Genomic DNA, 20958 nt, shown 5'->3' with positions numbered 1-20958 from the left:
ATTTAGTGTTTTTGGAAAACGCCTGAAAATGCTAGTGTGGCCGGAGAGCGTTTTTAAATGAAAACACCGTTTTCAAATGTATACGTATTAATGTAGTCATAGCCTTAGAGTTAGGTCATCGATGCAAATGACAAATTGGCTGTTCTGATGGAGTCTATGAGTTAATTGCATCTTTTAGAGGAAATCAAGAAATATTTTTTTTGACTTGCTGAGTGGGTCCCCTTTGAGCAGTGGTGGAGCAAGTTGAGTTCCAGTGTTTTGTTTAATGTCCACACTGCATTATGTGACGACTGTATATTTTACCCACTGGGGTTTTGCAGGGATAACTTTCAACAAGCCATTAGGACAAAGCTGCTTTATGTTATTCCACCAGCATAAAGCAGACAGACCTAATAACGCATGCCAGCGGTGGCTGGTCTCTTTATCTCCTTACTAAAGAAGACCGTCATTCATCAATATCCTTTTAGTTTCTTTTGGAAGCAACCAATGTGTCCCTCAAAAGTCTGTTGTTGTTTCTGTTCCATGGCTTAATTCTCATAATCTTTGTTATAACACAGATTTGGTGTACTGAGTTACCATATTTCCACACTCCTCATATTAGGAGACTGTTCCCTGCATTGCTGTTATGGGAATGGTCACACTCTGCTGGCTAATTGGTTTTATGGTGCCTTATCGTCAGTTGAATCATACACTCCCTGAGGCGAGCAAGATATTAATGATCTTTTCAAGGGTTTTACATCAAAGAACAAGCATAGAAGGAAGGCCAAATGACTTGGTTGCATGAATTGTTTTGTTGGAAGTCATTGAGGGGGATTCCCTTAAAACATAGTGGTTATCAGAAAGAACAAACCAAGACTCAATTTGCCAAACATGTAAGGGAACAGAATAGTAGACAGGATACAGACTGGATAGGGGTCATTGGTCAGGGAGTTGTTGACACAAGCGGAAGTAAGGTCAAAGAAACAACTGGCAATACTATTGACACACTTAATGAAGGTGGAAAAATAGGTAGAAACTATCACTCATTAATATGCTGGGCACTTGCCACAGACTAAAATTTGAACATTCCTCTTGCAGAGTTTCCAACTTACTAATTGGGAATCGTGCTTCTGTTACTCCAGAGAGGACTTTAGTTCTATCCATTCGGGGAATTTTCTTCGGTCTCTAATCTGATGTGAGGTCATCGTAAGTTAGCCGGCCATGGAGACGCTAACCTCGCTCCAGTGCTAACTGATGCACTTCAGCCGTTGTTCCTTTGAACCAACCCCCTTCAAAGCCCTATCCCATCAGGAGAATGCAGATGCCATCATTATTTTCTTGGCTAGCTTTGAAACTCAAACCCCCTCATCTCTGACCTGCGCATCGGAGCCCGGTGATGATGACTGTGAGAGATGGCGTCTGTTTGCTTTGCTTTAGCATGGTGGAGCTACACTCTGGGCTCTTGAGCCAGACTGGGGGCTAGTTTCAGCCACTGGAGGCCAAAGTGTAAAGGAGGAGATGCTATCACACCAAGAAATGGAGCCAGAATGGTCATCAGGGACTTGAGTCCTGGATGGGTACGAGGAGGCCAGGAGGACCATGTTTGTGCAGGCTTAAGTCCAAAGGGTAGAGAAAAGGGTCAGGCTTTGCACTGTGACTAGTGATAGCCTCTAAAGAAATACTATATCAGGAACTGTTTGAGCTCCTAATGCCTCTTGAAGGACAAAGGGTTTGACAATGCTGAAATGTAGCCAAGGCCTTTCTGGATGAATGATAAATGGTAATGCTCAGGAAGATTCCGATTGAATTTAAAAATGGTTTTCAATTGTTGCCATATTTGTATACAGTTAAAACAGTAGCCAGGAGTGGAAACGTTGTGGAGAAAAAGGAATGTGAATGAAACCTAGCCATGATGCTAACGTGGCCTGAAAACTTTTCATCTCAAAAGGTAGTAATAATTACATCTCTGAGTGCACTTAACCATTTAGTGTCTATTTTGTGAAGGCATCTACAAAATAACTGTGATGTAGATGTCCTATAGAGTGTTGAAGGGTTTGGATTAGCTATGGTAGCCATTAATATCTTGTCTGTTTCCTGATTGTACATATGTTGAATGACCTTGTTTCCACTTCATCACTGCAAATTGGAGCAGAGCTATATTTTACTCATAGGGGGACTTGACCATTGATCTTACGGGTGAGGGAGGTCACAACCCAGGTGGGGCATTGTCATCACTGCCGTGACGTGGCAACTTAACCTTCAATTGGATGGTTGGATTTCCAGGTGTGAACTGAGCTAATATACGAGTTGTCCGTCATGCTGAATGAATTTTCTCTGAAATTATTAGCCCATGATGTTGGAACTAAGAGCCTCCAGAAGATGATGAGTTTGACCTGAAAGCTCACAGAGTTCGGCTTCACTCACAGTCTGAGTATAGCTGTGTGTGTCATCAGTGATGCGGTGTGACCACATTCATGACTCGTTAAGAACAGCAAAGTCCAAATAATGTATCACATAGAATGAGAGAAATAATAAATTGCGTAGATGTAGATGTGAAAGTCCTACTGTAGCAAAATGGGTTTTGACTTTTTAAGCATTTTTGGATTAAGATAACCAACTCCTTTGTTTTGATAAGGTTAATCTACTAGCTTGCATTACTATTTTAAATAATAGTTTCACACTTTTCGCATCATTTGACAAAACTACAGTTTGATGGAACGTATATTAATAATACTTTTCTCTAAATTCTAAAATCAGTCCCTAGGTCATAAAAGTCCCCCTAGTTGAAGTAAGACCCTTAAATTTGTGTATGACCTTCATTGGAGGTATTGTCATGTGTATTTATATCTCGACTGCAATGTAGAAAAAGGACACTAGCTCTAAGCATACTATAAGTATTACATAATGGAAAGTTGCCATAAAACACAATAGTGCCAGTACATATTATAATAACACTAATGCCAGATCTAACTCAAATGGAGATTTATGGGATTATATAATGGCGCTATCTTTTTATGATCTTAAAAAATATTACTATAATTTGGACAGTGTTTAAAACAGTCTTCAAATTAACTTCTAATATTTTTGCTTAGTTTAATAATTAGTTCATAATTTATTTTAATTAATTTTTCTAATTACATGCAGTACTAATTACTATCACTATTTTCATGAATGTAGCATATGTTCATTATGTTGTGTGAACACATGAGCATTTTAAAACATGAGATACCCTCAACCTGGGATGCAGGTCAGATAGACTCTCATCTCCGCCACGAATGATGAGCTCTCTAACGACACATCCCTAGAGCTTTATGCCCCTTGGCAGGATATCCCATGATTCTCTCTGACAGCTGAAGCACCGGCTCCTTGACACGTGGAGAGATTTATCAGCTGAGGCGTGACACTCTGGAGTCCTCTGGAGAGACTTACATGAGAATGAAGAAACAAAAAGCATTCTCTTTTCACTGCTAATTAAACATAACCTTTAAGTCCATGCTAATCGCTTCTTTGAATGGCTACACTTCCTGCTGCACAAAATTATCACCACAAAGTCGTATTTAGTCTCTGGATTTTATTTGAGCCCTTTATTTCTAAGTCCATTAAAAAGTAATGGTTCCAATAGGTACAGCAGTTATTTTGTGTTTTGTGAAAGTACACATTAGCCTAATATTTATGATATTTGCATTACCTTTTTTGTAATGTCTGACTGAGTAAGTGGCAAGAAAGTAGGCAGCTTTGGAGAATACCTTAAGTATAGTTCAGCCAAAAAGGGAAATTGTTTCATCATTTACTCTCCTTCATGTTGTTGAGTTCAACACTGACATTGAAGAATCATTTGAGGAAAAAAATTATGTTGGTTTCCCAGTTATGAGTAATGCAGTGTGTCCAAATGAAGAAAACAAAGGCCCTCTTCAAGGATCTTCAAGTGCTTCAGCCAATCTGGTCACTACAAGAAGAAAAAGTAAATCCGAAATCATTCACTATTCACTATATTCCCTATGTTAATGAAAGCGAGTGAGCGAATTCGGACAGCCGTTGAGCGTACATCGGTTGTACACTCGTTATTTCAGTGCAATGTGGGATTGAATAAGTGCACTCAATAACATCCACGATGGTTTCAGACATCACTACAAATGGCTGTCCCCTCATATAACGCCCTATTTGAGGGTATAGGGGGCGATTTCGGATTCAGCCCATGAGTCAGCATGACGACCTTGCTGTCTAATGGCCTCTGAGAAAGCATCCAAGAGACGCCATGAGAAAATGAATAAACAGATGATTGCATCACAGGCATCCTTTGAGGACCTAAAATGCATTACTGGAAAGGCAGTTGAGAGTTTCTTTCATATATTTGAAGACTTCACATGCAAAAGCTGCTAAACACCACCTCCATTAAAAATAAATGAGATAACAATATTGAGCGAATGCTCTCGGCACATAGTATACCTTCATAAAATACTTTAGCTTCAAACCTGCTAAATCCCAGCCTCAGCCTATTCATAAATACTGGTTTGTTGGCAGAAACCTCCAAATGCCACTTCCCTTTGCCAAGTTCACAGAACCAATCAGAAGACACAAATCGAATTATATGATTTCAAGATGATTTTATCGAGCTGTAAGTTTTTATCCTGAGATATCTCTAAAGAGATTTTAAAAGTTTTTAGAAGTTTAGAAGTTTATATTAGAAATGAACATTTTAGTACAATGGATTGTTTAGATTTTACTAATATCAGTTTAATCTTTACTGACTTAATTCACTTCTTAATGCACAACTTAACAGTGCACTTTTATAGTTATTTATTTTTTATTTAATCTTTTTTTTTTTTTTTACATCTGTCACAACGCTGTGCTGTAAACGCACACAACCACAAGGATGAAGGGAAACAGGCAGTCTTTAATAAATCCACAGGTATATCCACAAACAGAGAACAGAAATTCAACACAACTTAACAACCATGACAACAAACTCAACTCAGGAAAATGGTGCAAACTGAAAAACGATGTCCAAATGGTGTGTGACTATGACAGTACACCCCCTCCCGGAGGGCGCAACCTCGCACCGGTAGAAGAATGGAGAAGGCTTTGGTGGAGGGTGAGGGATGAAGAATCAGAAAGTCCAGGGTGGTGCAGGTGGTGGAACTAACCAGGGGATGGCCTTGAACAGGGGCATGCGGATGGAGACCCAGGCCACAGCCAGGACTGCGCTCCATGATGGTGTCGCTGGAGGGAGGAGCCATGGTGTGAAGATTCTCAATGTCACCTCGGGGACGACTGGAGGCGACTAAGGTGATGGAGGTGGAGCCCACTACGTAAACGGAGAGTCGATGAGGTGGAGAGACACCGAAGACCTAGGCGGCCGTGACAGAGCCGCAGCAATGACCCCCCCACCCCGGAGGATCAGATGGCAGATCCGGAGGGCAGAGGTGGAGCTGTAGGCGGAGGAGCCAGGGTGTCAAATCGAGGTGGAGCGGAGCACTCCAAGGGCTGGAGGCGGAGCCACATGCTCCTCACGCCCAGGAGGTCTGAGGAGTAGCAGCGCTATTGAGAGGAGGCTGAGGGGAAACTGAGGGACCTCTCCACACCTTTGGCCTCCGGACCCACACTTTCATCTCGGGAGGTTGTCTCTGCAGATCCGCCCCGGCCATCTAGGTCATCAACGTCGCTCCATCACCTCAGCCCTTCGGCTACGCGGTCTTCGAGCTCCAACTCCATCATCATCGCCTCCGGACATCCCCATGGTGCCGTCAGGACTCGTACCACCAGGGGTCCTCCCTCCGGCAATGCCACCACGGAGCGCAGCTCTGGCTGTGGCCTGGGTTTTCACCATCGTGCCCCTGCTCAAGGCTCCTCCCTGGCTCTCACCACCTTCAGCACCAACCTGGACTTTTCTGTTCCACCTCCTCCCAGTCAGCCGTCCACCTCCAGAGCCTCCTCCTAAATCCTCTGCCTGTTTAGTCAACCCTTCTCCAGCCCCTTCACCATCGCCTTGCCATCTCCTCATCCTCCAAAATAAGGCATTTTAATAACTGACATAACCTTTTCATCCCCATCAAAGTGAAATTACTGAACCTAAATTTAGGGGCCTGATAAAAAAAGAAACAAGTCATAAAAACTCGTTGAGTGTTTTAGCGCAATTTTCTCACCTCATGGGATCACAACACTAAGAGATAGTAAATCTTTTCCTGGATTTTTTTTGTGACCCGAAGTCTCTAGGTGGTCTGGTTGAGGAGTAGATAGAAGTGCAAGATTGGTGCGCACAGACGCACAGAACAGAAATCATGAGTTAACCAGCGCAATTTCCGGGGGAAAATTGCGCTAAAAAGAAAAGAAAAATGTCAGACGGGCTTAAAGGTTTTTGCATCTGAAGTCTTCATTTGTTCTGTGGAGTTTAGCAGTTTTATCTTAATATATGGTTTTGTTTATTTATTTATGTTCAGATGTTTTAAGACATATACAGTGTCTCAGACTATTTTAAACATGGAGGAAATAATAACACCACCTTTATAGAGAGAATGTGTAATAACTGAATATAGTACATGCCTCAGAATACGTAGTTCTAAGAAATGTGTGGAAAGCTGCCAATGTGGGATTATATGTTCCCATCCTGGAGTCGTGGCCATCCATGGGGAAGTTGTTGGCATTTATTTGAGTGCCCTTCATTTATGCTTTTGTTGTGAAGTGTGCATGCTGGCAATGATTCTCACAAAAAATGCCCAGGGTTTTGAGGTTTTTCTCCATCTGCACGTCATTCTGCCAAAGGCCTGTTCAACCTCAAGGCAGGACCCAAACTCATGTCACCCAAGGCAATGGCCCTTGGAAAACAAGGCCCTTGCATGGTAAATGCATTAAATGAATTAAGCCAGTAGAAGCTAAGAACCTAAAACCAAGGACAGGTCTTAACTGGATCTATTCACAGGAAACGAATTAAGCCTGAATATATCCCTGCATCCTAACTGGCAATAAACAAAAGGAATCAGCCTGTATCACATGGAGGAATTCTCAGAATGCAAGATATGTTTACTGCAACACATTTTATGTGACTAGACTTTTACAACAGTGTGTGTGTGTGCGTGTGTGTATGTGTGTATTTTTAAATAATATATATTTATATAAAACTAACAATAGCTTGAACATTAGGTTCTGACACTTAGCAGACTGTATTGATTAGGAGAGACCAAGCCAAGGACATGCCACCAAAAACTTTGACGTCTGGTCATCCTAAATTAAACAAACCCTTTGCAACAGCTCAAATAGCCTGGTCACATTTCTAGCTTTCCTCAGAATCACTTTCTCACCGTTTCATTTGTACCTATTTGTTCAACTGATTCAAGTAATACCTTTAAAAGTGGAAAAGCAATGTAACGCATTCATCACTCTTGGGCACATGGCTTCTAGGGCTAATCCCTTGAGATCAAGTGAACATGCGTGGGCTGCTCTTCCTATGAAAAGCCTTGTAAAAGAAAACTATGTTCCTTCCCTGAGTGGTGAATGACCAGCTGATGGACTTCTGGTCACTGGCAATGAAGCCATGCTGATTAGTTATGCCTGTAAAGCTTGATAGAAGACAGCAGTCGGGTTGTGAGAAATGGTACTATTATAATATAATTTTAATGCCGGTTTGTTTGCACATAAATATGTTGGGGAATAAAAGTTATGCTGTAGCGTTTACAAAAGCAGCAGCATTTGCATATCTTCATGCAGTACGCAGTAGAGAATGGACATCAGTGTCATTGCAGAAGATCATCACCTCTGTCACAAACTGTGAGATTTAAGACACAGTATTTGAGCCTATGGGCCATAACCTTTCACAACAAGGTAACGGGAGATGTGTCCACTATACGAGAGATGGCAACTACTGAATGATTTAACCCTTTGCAATGCACAAGAGCCAAACAGATTGACGTATAGCCATTATCAGCACTTACTTGGTAAACAACTATTTACCCATTATAGGCTATTTATCATGTTCCTTTGATGTGAATAAATTATGATTCATTCAGAAATCTATGGATGCATTATTTGAAATGGATAAATATCAAGTATAAAGCATATGGGGTGTTTTATTTTTTTTGCCTTATCCTCCCAACTGCTCTGTTTGAACATTTAGGAACTGTATACACTAAAATGATCTGCCTGAGAGCAATATGAGCTGTCAACAATTCGCAACCTTCAATAAAACATCACACACTGATCTTGTAGAAAAATCTCAGAGGACACATAACACTTCGGAAAGGCCTTTCATGTGTTTATGGATTTAAGATAAATGGTTCTTATAGCTATTTTTACTTCACATGCGTGAGCTTTTCAAAAGCCATTTTGACTGCGCACATTCCAGGCTATTTTTACGGGGCGTGAATACAAGACTCTCTTTCCAGTGTCCAGCAATTTCTATGTGCATGTTTCAGAAATTAAGGTAATTTTCATGAAAGCAGTCCACAATGCAATTTACAGTAAAAATCAATACCTGTGATTTATTTGTCTTGGTTGGTTACTTAGGCCTATAAATCAAATTGAATCCTGACAGTATAGTTTTATTGTCTCATATACTGTACAAGGGTGTACCAGTATGTCATGCATTCCCTGGGAATCAAACCCATAAGCTTGGCATTGCAAATATATGTATTCTTTACTATTTTTAATGCTTTCGAAAGAAGTATTTTATGCTCATCAAGACTGCATTTATTTGATCAAAAATACAGAAAAAAACAGTAATATTGTAAAATATTATTACAATTTAAAATAATGGTTTTCTATTTGAATATACTTTGAAATAGCCTATAGTTTATTTCTGTGATGCATCATTACTCCAGTCTTCAGTGTCACATGATCCTTCAGAAATCATTATTATATGCTGATTTGATACTCGGTTATTATCAATGCTAGAAACAGTTGTGCTGCATAATATTTTTTGTATAACCTGTGATACTTTTTTCAGGATACTTGGATGAATAAAAAGTTAAAAAAGAACAGCATTTATTTAAAATAGAAATCTTTTGTAACAATATACACTACCGTTCAAAAGTTTGGGGGCAGTCATTTTTAATTTTTTTGTGAAATTGATAAAAAGTGATAGTCAAGATTTATATTGTTAGAAAAAAAATATCTAAATGAATTCAATGAATGAATAAATGCTGTTCTTTTTAACTTTTTATTCAATGAATCCTGAAAAAAGTATCACAGGTTCCAAAAAATTATTATTCAGCACAACTGTTTCCAACATTGATAATAACTGAGTATCAAATCAGCATATTAGAATGATTTATGAAGGATCATGCGAAACTGAAGACTGGAGTAATGATGCTGAAAATTCAGCTTTGCATCACATGAATAAATTATATTGTAAAGTATATTCAAATAGAAAACCTATAATTTTAAATTGTAATAATATTTCACAACATTAATTTTTTTTTTGTGTGTGTGTTTTTAATCAAATAAAAGCAGGCTTAGTGAGCAAGATACTTCTTTCAAAAATATTAAAAAATAGTAATGTTTCCAAACTTTTGACCGGTATATATATATATATATATATATATATATATATATATATATATATATATATAATGGTTGCTTCTGGCTCTGTGATCCTTGTGGTTTTGTTCCTTTGTTCCTTGAGTTCTGTGTTATCTGTTTAATGTATTACTTTATTAAAAACCCTGCGTTTAGATCCTCACCTTCTCCAGTTTTCTCCAGCACATTACAATATATAGATTTTTATATATTGCAGACTGTCCCATATAACAAAGTTAGTTAGGCTATACATAATGTGTAACATGGACAATGTAATGTAATGTCCCCTTTATTTCTCACTCGGACTCCTGTGTTCCTGAGGGCCTATTGAAATGAGTCTGAAGCCCTGCAACAGCTAAGCACTGGATAGAATTTCACATTCTATATTTAAGTCCCCTGACTTGTGTCACAGGGCTATTTAAATGCCAACAGTCTTACTGTCAAAACAGCCTACAACAACATGATGGACCTGTTTGAGACCAACACTTATTTTTTCAACGATTTACGTTATCTGGAGGGGGACCATGGGACTTTGGATATGCCAGGAGTGTCCCCACTCTATGAGGGCAATGACAGCCCTTTGTCCCCGGGACAGGATCCGGTCCCGTCCGAGACAGGGTGCGAGAGCAGCGGAGAGGAACACGTCCTCGCGCCGCCGGGACTGCAGTCGCACTGCGATGGTCAGTGTCTCATGTGGGCTTGCAAGATCTGCAAAAGAAAATCTGCCCCCACTGACCGGCGGAAGGCCGCGACTCTGAGAGAGAGAAGGCGGCTCAAAAAGATCAACGAGGCGTTTGACGCGTTAAAGAAAAAGACGGTGCCCAATCCGAACCAGAGGCTGCCCAAAGTGGAGATTTTACGCAGCGCAATAAACTACATCGAGAAACTGCAGGACCTGTTGCATTCGCTGGATGAGCAAGAACAGAACTCTGACAATGACCCTTACACATACAACGTGAAAGAAAACCATGTAAGAACACATCCAAGCCAATACAACCGATCCATGTGCTCTGACAGCAGCTGGATCCACGTGGTGCCACATGTCTGCTTCCAACTAATTATTATTGATATTAATTACAAAAATTAAATTAAGAGTAGGCTATTATTAATGTTTACCATCATGATTGCCTGTTCAGGTGGCTCCCAATGAGTATCATTGGAAAAAGACCTGCCAGAGCTGGCAGGGGAATCCAGATCATTCCAACTCCCCGATGGCCGGTCACAGAGAAGGTTGGTAGCCTACCGAGAAATAAAGTTTAAGGTTTTAATTATGGTCTTAAATTGCTTGTTATTAATGTTCCATGCGCTGGTGATGTACGTTATGGTCTGCGAGTAGTATTTGCGCATGATTGTGCCCTAAAAACTACAGCAACAATAATCTCAACCTCGTGTTCTCTTAAAAAAAAAAATGCTTTAGAATAATTCAAAACTGAATGAGAAACTATTAAGAAATTCTTCTAATTTCCAGTGTCGATGTAGTGCGTTTTAACTTAGTAGGGAAGAAGGCTGTGCGTAATTGTGTTTTTGCATAATTGCTTTTCGTTACTGTCTGCGCGTAATTCTCTACATGTGCGAAATGTTTCATACGTAAATCCCTGTGTGTAATTGTTTTTCTGTAATGGTCTGTAGCTAATTCTCACTGCATAATTTCGTGTAATTTTCTACGCTTGTTTCTCGAAGCAAACATGATCCATGCCTATAACGTGTGTTCCAGGAGCCGCAGTGGAGTCTTCAGCATCCAGCAGCCTTCGTCGCCTCTCCTCGATTGTTGACAGCATTTCCACTGAAGAGACGAAAGCTCGATGTCCCGACCAGACCTCAGAAAAGTGAAGCTCAAGCATCCCACCTCACATTTCCGACTTGTATTTATTTCCATGAGCTATAGTGTAAATGTTTTAAATGTAATAGGCGACACTTTCATAAATAAGTCATTAACAAACATCCTTATATAATGCGCAACAGGTCATGTCAGGTCACAATCTGAAAAAAATGAATATTTCTGAAAATATGTAAAAGATTCATATAATTGAATGTAACCATGTGATCTGTTAAGCATTGTATAAAATAATGTTTTTATTACATTGCAAATATTATTAATGAAAATGTAATTATGAAGTGTTCCATTTATTTTTCATAATTGACCATTCAGTGTAGTTGCTGCAGGTAATTCCAGGTTAATTTAAGGGTCATTCATATCAGCAAAATGATTCCTGTCAAGGTCTTCCTAAAATGTACATATTTTGTAATATATTGCTGTTACTTAAATTATTTTATAAATGAACAAGAAAGAAAGAGCACTTGGTGACTACTGGATATAATTCCAACATTAAACATAAAAAAAATCAAAGTTGTTCTCTGTATTTTTATTTATATAAAAAATATATATATTTATTTAATTAACAATTGTTATCAGTTTTTAATCAATTTTCCAGATGTGCCTGCAACATTCCAATGAAATATTCCCTTGTGATTTCAAAATATACCTGCCTATTGTCTTATAAAGTTCAACTAGGCATTAAACAATGAAGACACACAACCTTGTTAAGCGTTAAATTAATTTAGCACCAATGTAAAATCTTCATACTTGTACAGTTGAATCTATTTTGAGTCGTAGCATTTACTTAAAGGTCCCAAGCTGAAGGTAACAGGCATGTATAGCTCGCAATGATGGCTGGCCACCAAATGTCCTCATTACAGCCAATGAATTAAAAGCCCTCCGTATTCCAGCAGCAGCCTTGACCAGTCAAGCCAGCAGCTCTCCCAGATTTACGAGCATTAACGGAGTGTTAAAGTATGACTGGCCCTGAAATAGCCCTGGCCTTGCCTGTTAGTTCCAGCTGGCAGGGCCGGACTCAGGATTGGCTGCAATGAAACCCACCGTCTATCTCATGATCAGAAGTAGAAAGTTGGTCAGGGGAAAATATCGCAAAGCTATAAGCAACATGACAGCTATCATAATGTTACAGTCTGTGAGGGTTTTCCCCTTGGATGAAGCATTGGGTTGCATTGCATTCATTGGTCAGGTTTAATTTGCAAGTGTGAAAATGTGTGTGTGTGTTTGGCAACTATCCATCGGTAGAGTTGATTTGCTGGTGTTCCCGAGATCCACTGCGGCATTTCCATCTTGCACAGCGTGCTGTCTGTCAGGACCGGCTCTCTGATCTTTCCATTTAACACACTACCACCTTTGACCTCATCACAGACACAAGTTAACTTATGTACTCAAACTCTCAAATGACTCGGAATGACCAGTGACCTGCACATCTGGGAATCAAGGTCGTAAAGAGTAAATTCATGTTTTATTCGATCCTCCAGAAAATGCAAACTTAAAATAATTTAGAAAGTAAATACTTAGCATTACCGTTTTGAAACAAGTTCCCTCGTGTATTTATTTGATCAGAAATACTGTAAAATTGTGAAATATTATTATAATTTAAAATAAATTATTTGCATTGTCATATATTGTAAAATGTAATTTATTTCTGTAATGCAAAGCTGAATTTTCAGCATCAGTACTCCAGTCTTCAGAGTCACATGATCCTTCAGAAATCATTCTAATATGCTGATTTCAATGTTATCCATGTTAAAAACAGTTGTGCTACTTAAAGTTTTTCTGGAAACCATGATGCACTTTTATAGGATAATTTGATGAAAAGTTACAATACAATGTTTTTTGTTGAATATGAAGCTAAATATATTTAAATATGAATAAATCAGCATGTTATTTGACATGCTTAATGCTAACATTAATAACACCTCAGTATAAACAATGCTTTGGCGACTGCACACTTCGGGTGATTGTCTGATAAGTTATATGGCATTAAGATTGGGACGCTTCAAAGAGATTTATTGCTCTCCGCTTAGTAAGCCAGACTGTAACCAGATAGCTCTGTCTACAGTGTTGTTTTAATAGGATCTCAGAGATGGTGCGATTTTATTTGGGTTCTTTCTTTATCATGATGCCCGACTCCTTCAGGAGAGAGAAAAATCAAATTTGAAAGATCTTGACAGATTCATTGCTTGATTTGCATATGAACATACTCTGAAATACATAACAACTACAAATGTGTCATTAGTTACCATCAAAGGGAGGAACAATGAATGTGATTATAGCATCATGCCATCTGGGAATTATCCCAGAGAAACATTTTATTGCACAGAGGGCTCGAGAGACTTTGTTTAAGCCTCAGCTTTCTCATGGATGATTCAAATAAAATTCCTGATCAGAAATAAAAATGACACAAACTATATAATATACCTTATTTGAACATTTGATTAATTTATAAATTAAAGCAACATTGTTGAGACCTGTCTATCTATCTATCTATCTATCTATCTATCTATCTATCTATCTATCTATCTATCTATCTATCTATCTATCTATCTATCTATTTATCTATATAAGCAAATATCTGTAAAGCAAAGTTTTTTGAGGTAGTGATGAGGTCTGGAGTAAAACAGACCTCACATTCAACTAAAGCTGAACTATAGAACTGAAGATGTTTTGGAAAAGATTTACTGACATTCCTTTGAATACCCAGTTATGGAGCCATTCTGATATCCCACATCACTGGAGCTTATACAGGACACTTCCTCTCGCTGCCAGACAAATGTTGTTGCCAATCACACCATCTGATCATGTGATCAAATATGATACTGTTATTGCTGACGGAAAAAGTGCAGCCAATGGCCGGTCTTGGCAGGCAAAAGGAGGCTGGAGAAAAATAACAACTTACAAGAGGCTGGAGGAAACATCGGAATTTCCCTTCAGTGTATGCAACTATAAAATCATAACATCATTGTCTAGATGTGAGGAAAAAAAGCGAAATGAAGTTCGAAATGAAGTGGGTAGTAAATAAATCAAATAAGTGTTCATTTGAATTGCACGTTTATTCTTAACACAAACACTTGTGAGAGAAAATAAACCTGAGAGCCCGCACAGGACAGAAACATTAACGCTCACCCTCTGCCCTACACTTAACACAGTTCCTGACCCTTGACAACAACCCTCAGAAAAGCCCCGAAGTTCCCCAGAGACATCGCAATATCCCCAAATCTCAGAGCAGGTTTGTGTGCTCACTCAGACCTTTGCGCGCTCGCCATATGCTTACGCAATCTGAGTTGGACTCAGTTATCGACTGCTGTCAGGTTTTCTCGTTGTCCATGTTGTTAACAGTCAATTGTCTTTGATCTGAACGACAGCTAAACAGGATTATCCCTTGCCAATGTCTTCTTCAGCTGTGCGCAATACAATCTACACCGGCTCTCCGTGTTTTCTTAGGTGCGCAGGGTTCCCAGACACTAGAGAGGCCAAACGTTTTAGCACGTTGTGAGAAATATCCGCATTGTATCTTTATTAGCTGTCAACACTGATGGCTCGAGTAATGACCTCTATACAGCAATAGACGGGGATTTTAAAACACTTGATCAGTGTTACGGTTATAAACTATGTGTTTTTATTGCGCAACTGCCTTTACGCACCATTTGTAAGCGTTATTATTGACGTAATTTGAAGTGAATTAAATAAAACATATAATCCAATAAGCTGCTATGCAAATAAATGTACCCAAATTGATTTTTTTTCTCAAACATGGCCTACAGTATATACTCAGATGCTAAATAATACAGTCTGTGCAGGCGTGTGATCATGGTAACTGAATGTGATCATGGCCTTGTTCAGCATTTGAAAGGATTCTGGTATACATTTTAATGATGGGTTTCTGATTGTGTGTGATGGTAGTGACATTGTGCAGTTTTTGGAGAAAAAGCTGGATAGTCAGCAGTCAATTATTTCAGGTCTTTGGGAAAAGCAAGCAAAAAAAAAAAAAGTTTTTAGTCAATTTTAAAACTGATTCCTTGATTTTAATGCTTTTTACAATTTCTTGTCATTTCTTTAGATTTTCTAAGTATTTTTTAGTAATGATTTATTGTAGAGGTAAAAAAAAAGTTTTTTTAATTTATTTAATCTACCAATTAAAAATAGAATGATAGTTTTTTAAATATCATCCTAGATGGGAGAGAAAACTTGCCTGAATTGAGGAATAACCCATATACATATATTAAAATATACATATAAATGTCACAATATCATTCTTTTTACAGATGCACAATTGACAATTTATTCACTTCTTTCTTCAACATTTTGATTTTAGGTCAGATTTTTATTTATTTTTTTATGTATAGTCTTCATTTATAGTCATTTGACAAATTAATTTTAGTACATTTATATAAAATGCCATTTAAAATAGTTTTAGTACAATGCTCCGAATGGCAAAAAGAAGCAGAAATCTTGCCACACAGTCGCTAATGAGCTACTTAGAAATTTAATGAGGGTTAACTAACATGGACACGCTGCCTCTGACACCTTCATCCACTGTCCGGATCTTGAGTTGTTTATCTGTGTGAGTGTGTGCCTCTGAAACGCTACACCAGCCCTTACAGCTGGGCCGCATCTGCAACGCTGCTCATTCTCAAGCGTAAAACTAGCTAGCAAACACTGGAGTCATTCTTGACCATTTCGTTTTGAGGTAATAGAAATGACATATATCTGTTTGGTTTAATTTTTAATGCATCGTTTCTTCACTGGCCCCATGCAGCATATGTATATCAAAAGTCTTTAAGAGTATTTACAATTGAGTGCATATATATATATATATATATATATATATATATATATATATATATATGCACTCAATTGTAAATACTCTTAAAGACTTTTAATAATCAATACAAGTCTTGGATACAATGCAGGAAAAAACGTGAGTAGCCACAGATAAAAATCTGCTCCTATACAATTAGAGTGCAAAAAAACTTTCAAAGTAAAGTAAGATCTAAAGTAGACTTCTAAAGCAAGAGTTTCTGCACATGAATGTTTATTGATGATAATTCCCTCTTGTAATGACCGTCACGCTGTTGAACTGAGTGAGAAACCACCCCTATACACAGATGTGGGAAACTCAGTAGGGGTGTTGGGTCTGGGTGGGGATCTGGGTGGTGAGGGAAGGGGGGTCGCTGAGCCCTGCCTTGGCCAATGGGGCACGGTCATTCGGGCTGACCAGTATGGGCCCCAGTATATAAGAAGGGCCGTATGGCACCAGAGAAACCACATCACTCAGAGGTCGCCCCCTTACAGATCTCCTACACCACACCAATCATGGACGTATTCTCCACATCCCAGATCTTCTATGACAGCACCTGTGCCTCCTCCCCTGAAGATTTGGACTTCGGCCCCGGAGGGGAACTGACCGGGTCTGAGGAGGACGAGCACGTCCGGGCCCCCGGTGCTCTGCACCAGCCGGGTCACTGTCTGCAGTGGGCCTGCAAAGCTTGTAAGCGCAAATCCAGTACGGTGGACCGCCGGAGAGCCGCCACTATGAGGGAACGCCGCAGGCTGAAGAAGGTGAACCACGCGTTTGAGGCGCTACGACGATGCACCTCGGCAAACCCCAGCCAGCGTCTTCCCAAGGTGGAGATCCTGAGGAACGCCATCCAGTACATCGAGAGCCTTCAGGACCTGCTTAGGGAACAGGTGGAAAACTACTACAGCCTGCCTATGGAGAGCAGCTCTGAGCCTGCCAGCCCCTCCTCGAGCTGTTCTGAAAGCATGGTAAATATTACTCTTTTCCTATAGGTCAGGGCCCAAAAGCTCAGAAAAAGCCTTTTCAATGTAGGTTTTCATCTTTTTGTCTGTATCCAGACAAGGTCATTGTACTCGTCTCTCCATGTTTTCATCTTCGTATTTTATCTCAATAGCACACAGGGGATTTTATCCCTCAAATGGAGTCAGGGTTGCCTCACTCTCAGCATGACAACAATAAATTGCTGCCAACATCTGGCTCTTTTTATACGCTGAGATATAACCTTACTGCTGTTTGTCAGGGAACTGAAAGGAATCTACAGTAGATGTGGTATGTTGCAACATATCGGGTTGATATTTGGTACAAAATGAACAGAGTTTATTAAATAGCTAATCTTAGTTGTGTCTGTTTTAATGCTCACTTGCTCAGCAATATACTGTTTATCATGCACATTTGCTAATGACGCCCAGATGAATTTTGCTAACGCTGGTAGGCTTTATGTTTATGTTATTATGATTTTTACATATACTTGGGCATATTCTTTGATTTGGTTCTCATAATGTAGAAAGTGCCATGTAGTTTTGCGAGTTTAGCTTGATGCTAATATTTTTGCTAATCATTTGTTGACAAAGACTACAGTAGCTTATATAAAAAGTAATTTACCACATTTACACATTTTTAGGTTACCTGACTAAATTTTTTTACAGGGTATCTAGTTAGCATTTATTTATTCGAGTAAAATACTTGCTGATATTAAAAAGTGAGGCATGGCCGATTAGAAAAGATTGCTAGTCATTGGTTGACAAGGCCAAGACTTCTAGACGTAATTGTTCTGAGCAAGTTAATGAGTTAGTAAAACTTCAAACTGTCTTTGAGATTTAGACGTGTTCTACACGAATGAACAGGACAAGAAGACCGCAGGAGTCAAACAGCAATGGTACAAACAATGTGAGATGTTGATTCACAAAACATTTATGTATCTCAGTACAGGGTTTAAGATACAGTATAGGTGGATATAGCAATGTCTTTCCCACTGGACTCTTTATAGCCTAATAAAGCCTCAGTAAATCCTGCCAACAGAGACTGGCAGGAAAGTGGCGGCCGTGCCGCATTCCTGACTGACTGCATGAGCTGCGCTGCTGCCAGGATTTTCTGCAGATTTACTCGGAGAAAGTGTCATCTTGCACAAACTGGTGTGGCTTCCACTGACTTAATCAATTCGCCACGCCTGAAGCCCAGCATAGCGTGGGAGTCGTCCCTTGCAAAGTAACCAGCCTGTGAAAGAAAGAGAAGTGATCTAGTGAAGCGCACGGACCACGCAGTGCTGCTCATTCGCTGCTCGTGGCTCCAGTGATGCTCGAGTTGTTGTTGAGGAAAAGAATCAACCCATGTCTCATGTACACTATGTTCACTGCTTTATATTTGTGAATGCTGATGGAACTTTTTGTGTTCTTCATTAAGGTTGACTGCAACAGTCCTGTATGGCCTCACATGAATCCAAACTGTGGGAATAACTACAACTTTAATGCACTGACTGGTAAGAAATCAAATAATTTTCATTTTTTTATTGTTTATGTGGAGTTCTTTGTGTCACTAATAATGTAATCTTTCTCGATCAATCCAGCTAGTGCGGTGGCCAGAACTCCAGGAGCGTCTAGTTTGCAGTGTCTGTCCAGCATCGTGGACAGGCTGTCCTCTGTGGACACGGGAATTGCAGTGGGAATGAAGAACATGGTCGCTCTTTCTCCGACTGGAAGTGATTCCCAGTGCAGTTCTCCAGACAGTCCCAGCAACAGACCAGTCTATCACGTCCTGTGAGAGGGAGCGAGACACACATTGCATGTTCATTTTGAATAATTTGTTAATGCTTTCAGAAACCAATAAGAATGTAGTAATTTCAAACCTCCATTCAGCACAATTACAAAGGTTTGCCCTCAAATTTATGGTTAAAATGCAAAACAAATCTGTGGATTCTTTCTGGGCCTTGTTATAATTTGGTTTATGTCATCAGGCTTTAACTTAACTGTCTTAAAAAAACAAAAACTATGCATAAAAATATATCACATTAAAGTACAAACAGTGGATATTTTACTGTGTTGGCTGACTATGTAGCTTAACTACATTGACATTGGTTTTATTTATCAATAATAATCGCTGTGGTACTTAATAAATGCTGGGTTTTTTTTATATTTTATTTTTTTATATATAGGCCTACTTGATGTTGTCCACAACCTACCATCTCTGTGTTGTAAATAAGATTGTACATAATTTTAAATGACTGTTATTGTATTCATGTAATGTTTTTTGTCATATTTAAGGAACATTGTCACATAAAATGACTTTTTCTCCAATAATAAATCTCAAAAAGTTGTATTTAATAATACCTTTTGTCACTATTTGATTTAAAATGAGGAATACAATTCTCGGGTGCTTTTTGCATCTCAGTAAATATTGACGGCAGTTTGGGCCCATACGACATTTGTCAGCTGCTAGAAAATCATGGCTGTTGGAGGAGGACAGTTGATAATGTGATGAGTTGGATGTTGACGAAAGAGAGAGAAAGAAAGGAAATGAGCTCTGTGTGCCTGTTTGCTTAATGTAACAAATGTTACACATCATTCACACCCTCTTAATACCATTGTCATGAACAAATGGCCACATGCTGACACTTCAAGGTGCTGCTTGTCTGTGTGTGTGTGTGTGTGTGTGTGTGTGTGTGTGTGTGTGTGTGTGTGTGTGTGTGTGTGTGTGTGTGTGTGCGTGTGTGTGTGTGTGAGATGGAGAGAGAGAGAGAGGGAGAAAGAGAGTCTTTGCACAAAAGAAAGAATTAGTTTAATTTCATTATTGCTCACAATATTAAGTGGGGTATACATCAGTGGGTCTAGTTGTTTCGCCTGATTAATCTACACAAGTATTATTTTGTGACCATATATTAATGTGCCCATCATATACAGTGTTATCAAGTAACAGTGGTAAAACCTACTCAAATTTGATGCAATTAAACAAAAACTACTCAGAGAGCGAAATTTACACGGGATAATCAATAACAGTAAATAACAGTATAATAAACAAGCTCTATAATGTGAATGTATGTATTTTATGTGTACTATTGCTTTTTATTTAAAAACATCCTCAAACACTATCCTCAGACTTCAGTTACATAAGACTTTATGCACTGTAAACAATTATTTTCATGATTTTCATGAACTTTTTATCTTTTGTCAAATCAACTTAATGAATGTGGTTAAGATAACATAATATTTTGAGTTTCTGTTTATTAAACCAATCATTGCATTAACTCAAATTTTTTATTTCAATGAACTCAAAATTTTAAGGCAACCAGGTAACTTACTTTTTAAAGTTAAACCAACAATATTTTTTACAGTGAAATGAACAGTAAAATATGAAATACATATTGTACACTTTGGGTGTAAAAATAAATTACTAAAACATGAAATACAACAGTAAATTAAATTCTACCCCTCATCCACATTTTTTAGGAAGAGTTCTGGCAAATATGACTGCAATGTGCATTTATATTAGCAATGTTTTTTGAGCATATCTGCTCCCTCCTAGTGTTCTTGTTAGTGAATCAAATTGAGAAACAACCTTCAAGTAAAACAAAAAAAACTTGCAACCCCCATTAAAGGAGCTACTTTCACATTTTAATAGGTGCCTATGCAGTCTCTGAGCCAATTTTGCTCTCGTAAAGAGTTTCAATAATGCATTAGAGGATCTTTCGCTGAGAATCTTTCAAAGAGCTTTAAGTACAGTAGATTCAATTTCAGTAAGCAATCCTGTCGCCCACCTGGCTATAACTCCAAATGCAATGCAGGAAATATCCATGGCTAAAGCTCTACTATAATCCGTTAAATGACTCATATATTGGATTTAT

At 38.8% G+C, this 20958-nt stretch overlaps 2 protein-coding genes across 2 annotated transcripts; both read left to right on the top strand.

The window, feature by feature from the left end:
- The first annotated feature begins 9919 nt into the window (after positions 1–9919).
- On the top strand, positions 9920–11814 carry myf6 (myogenic factor 6). The gene is made up of 3 exons (XM_084112570.1): positions 9920–10456; positions 10623–10716; positions 11201–11814. Exons 1-3 carry the CDS (start codon positions 9947–9949, stop codon positions 11314–11316), a joined length of 720 nt encoding a protein of 239 aa, XP_083968696.1. The 5' UTR covers positions 9920–9946; the 3' UTR covers positions 11317–11814.
- Positions 11815–16432: 4618 nt separating this feature from the next.
- On the top strand, positions 16433–19439 carry myf5 (myogenic factor 5). The gene is made up of 3 exons (XM_084110767.1): positions 16433–17092; positions 18525–18600; positions 18688–19439. Exons 1-3 carry the CDS (start codon positions 16574–16576, stop codon positions 18879–18881), a joined length of 789 nt encoding a protein of 262 aa, XP_083966893.1. The 5' UTR covers positions 16433–16573; the 3' UTR covers positions 18882–19439.
- The last annotated feature ends 1519 nt before the right edge of the window (positions 19440–20958 follow it).

This window comes from Abramis brama (assembly GCF_963993115.1).
Source record: "Abramis brama genome assembly, chromosome: 4".
NCBI lineage: Eukaryota > Metazoa > Chordata > Actinopteri > Cypriniformes > Leuciscidae > Abramis > Abramis brama.
This window is presented reverse-complemented; position numbering and strand designations above follow the sequence as displayed.

What these genes read in the sequence shown, in the direction of transcription:
- myf6 (XM_084112570.1), top strand. Translation starts at nt 9,947, where the DNA reads ATGATGGACCTGTTTGAGACCAACACTTATTTTTTCAACGATTTACGT. An exon ending in ACAACGTGAAAGAAAACCAT is followed by an intron (nt 10,457 to 10,622) that starts GTAAGAACACAT and finishes TTGCCTGTTCAG; the next exon opens with GTGGCTCCCAATGAGTATCA. An exon ending in GATGGCCGGTCACAGAGAAG is followed by an intron (nt 10,717 to 11,200) that starts GTTGGTAGCCTA and finishes CGTGTGTTCCAG; the next exon opens with GAGCCGCAGTGGAGTCTTCA.
- myf5 (XM_084110767.1), top strand. Translation starts at nt 16,574, where the DNA reads ATGGCACCAGAGAAACCACATCACTCAGAGGTCGCCCCCTTACAGATC. An exon ending in CGAGCTGTTCTGAAAGCATG is followed by an intron (nt 17,093 to 18,524) that starts GTAAATATTACT and finishes TTCTTCATTAAG; the next exon opens with GTTGACTGCAACAGTCCTGT. An exon ending in CAACTTTAATGCACTGACTG is followed by an intron (nt 18,601 to 18,687) that starts GTAAGAAATCAA and finishes CGATCAATCCAG; the next exon opens with CTAGTGCGGTGGCCAGAACT.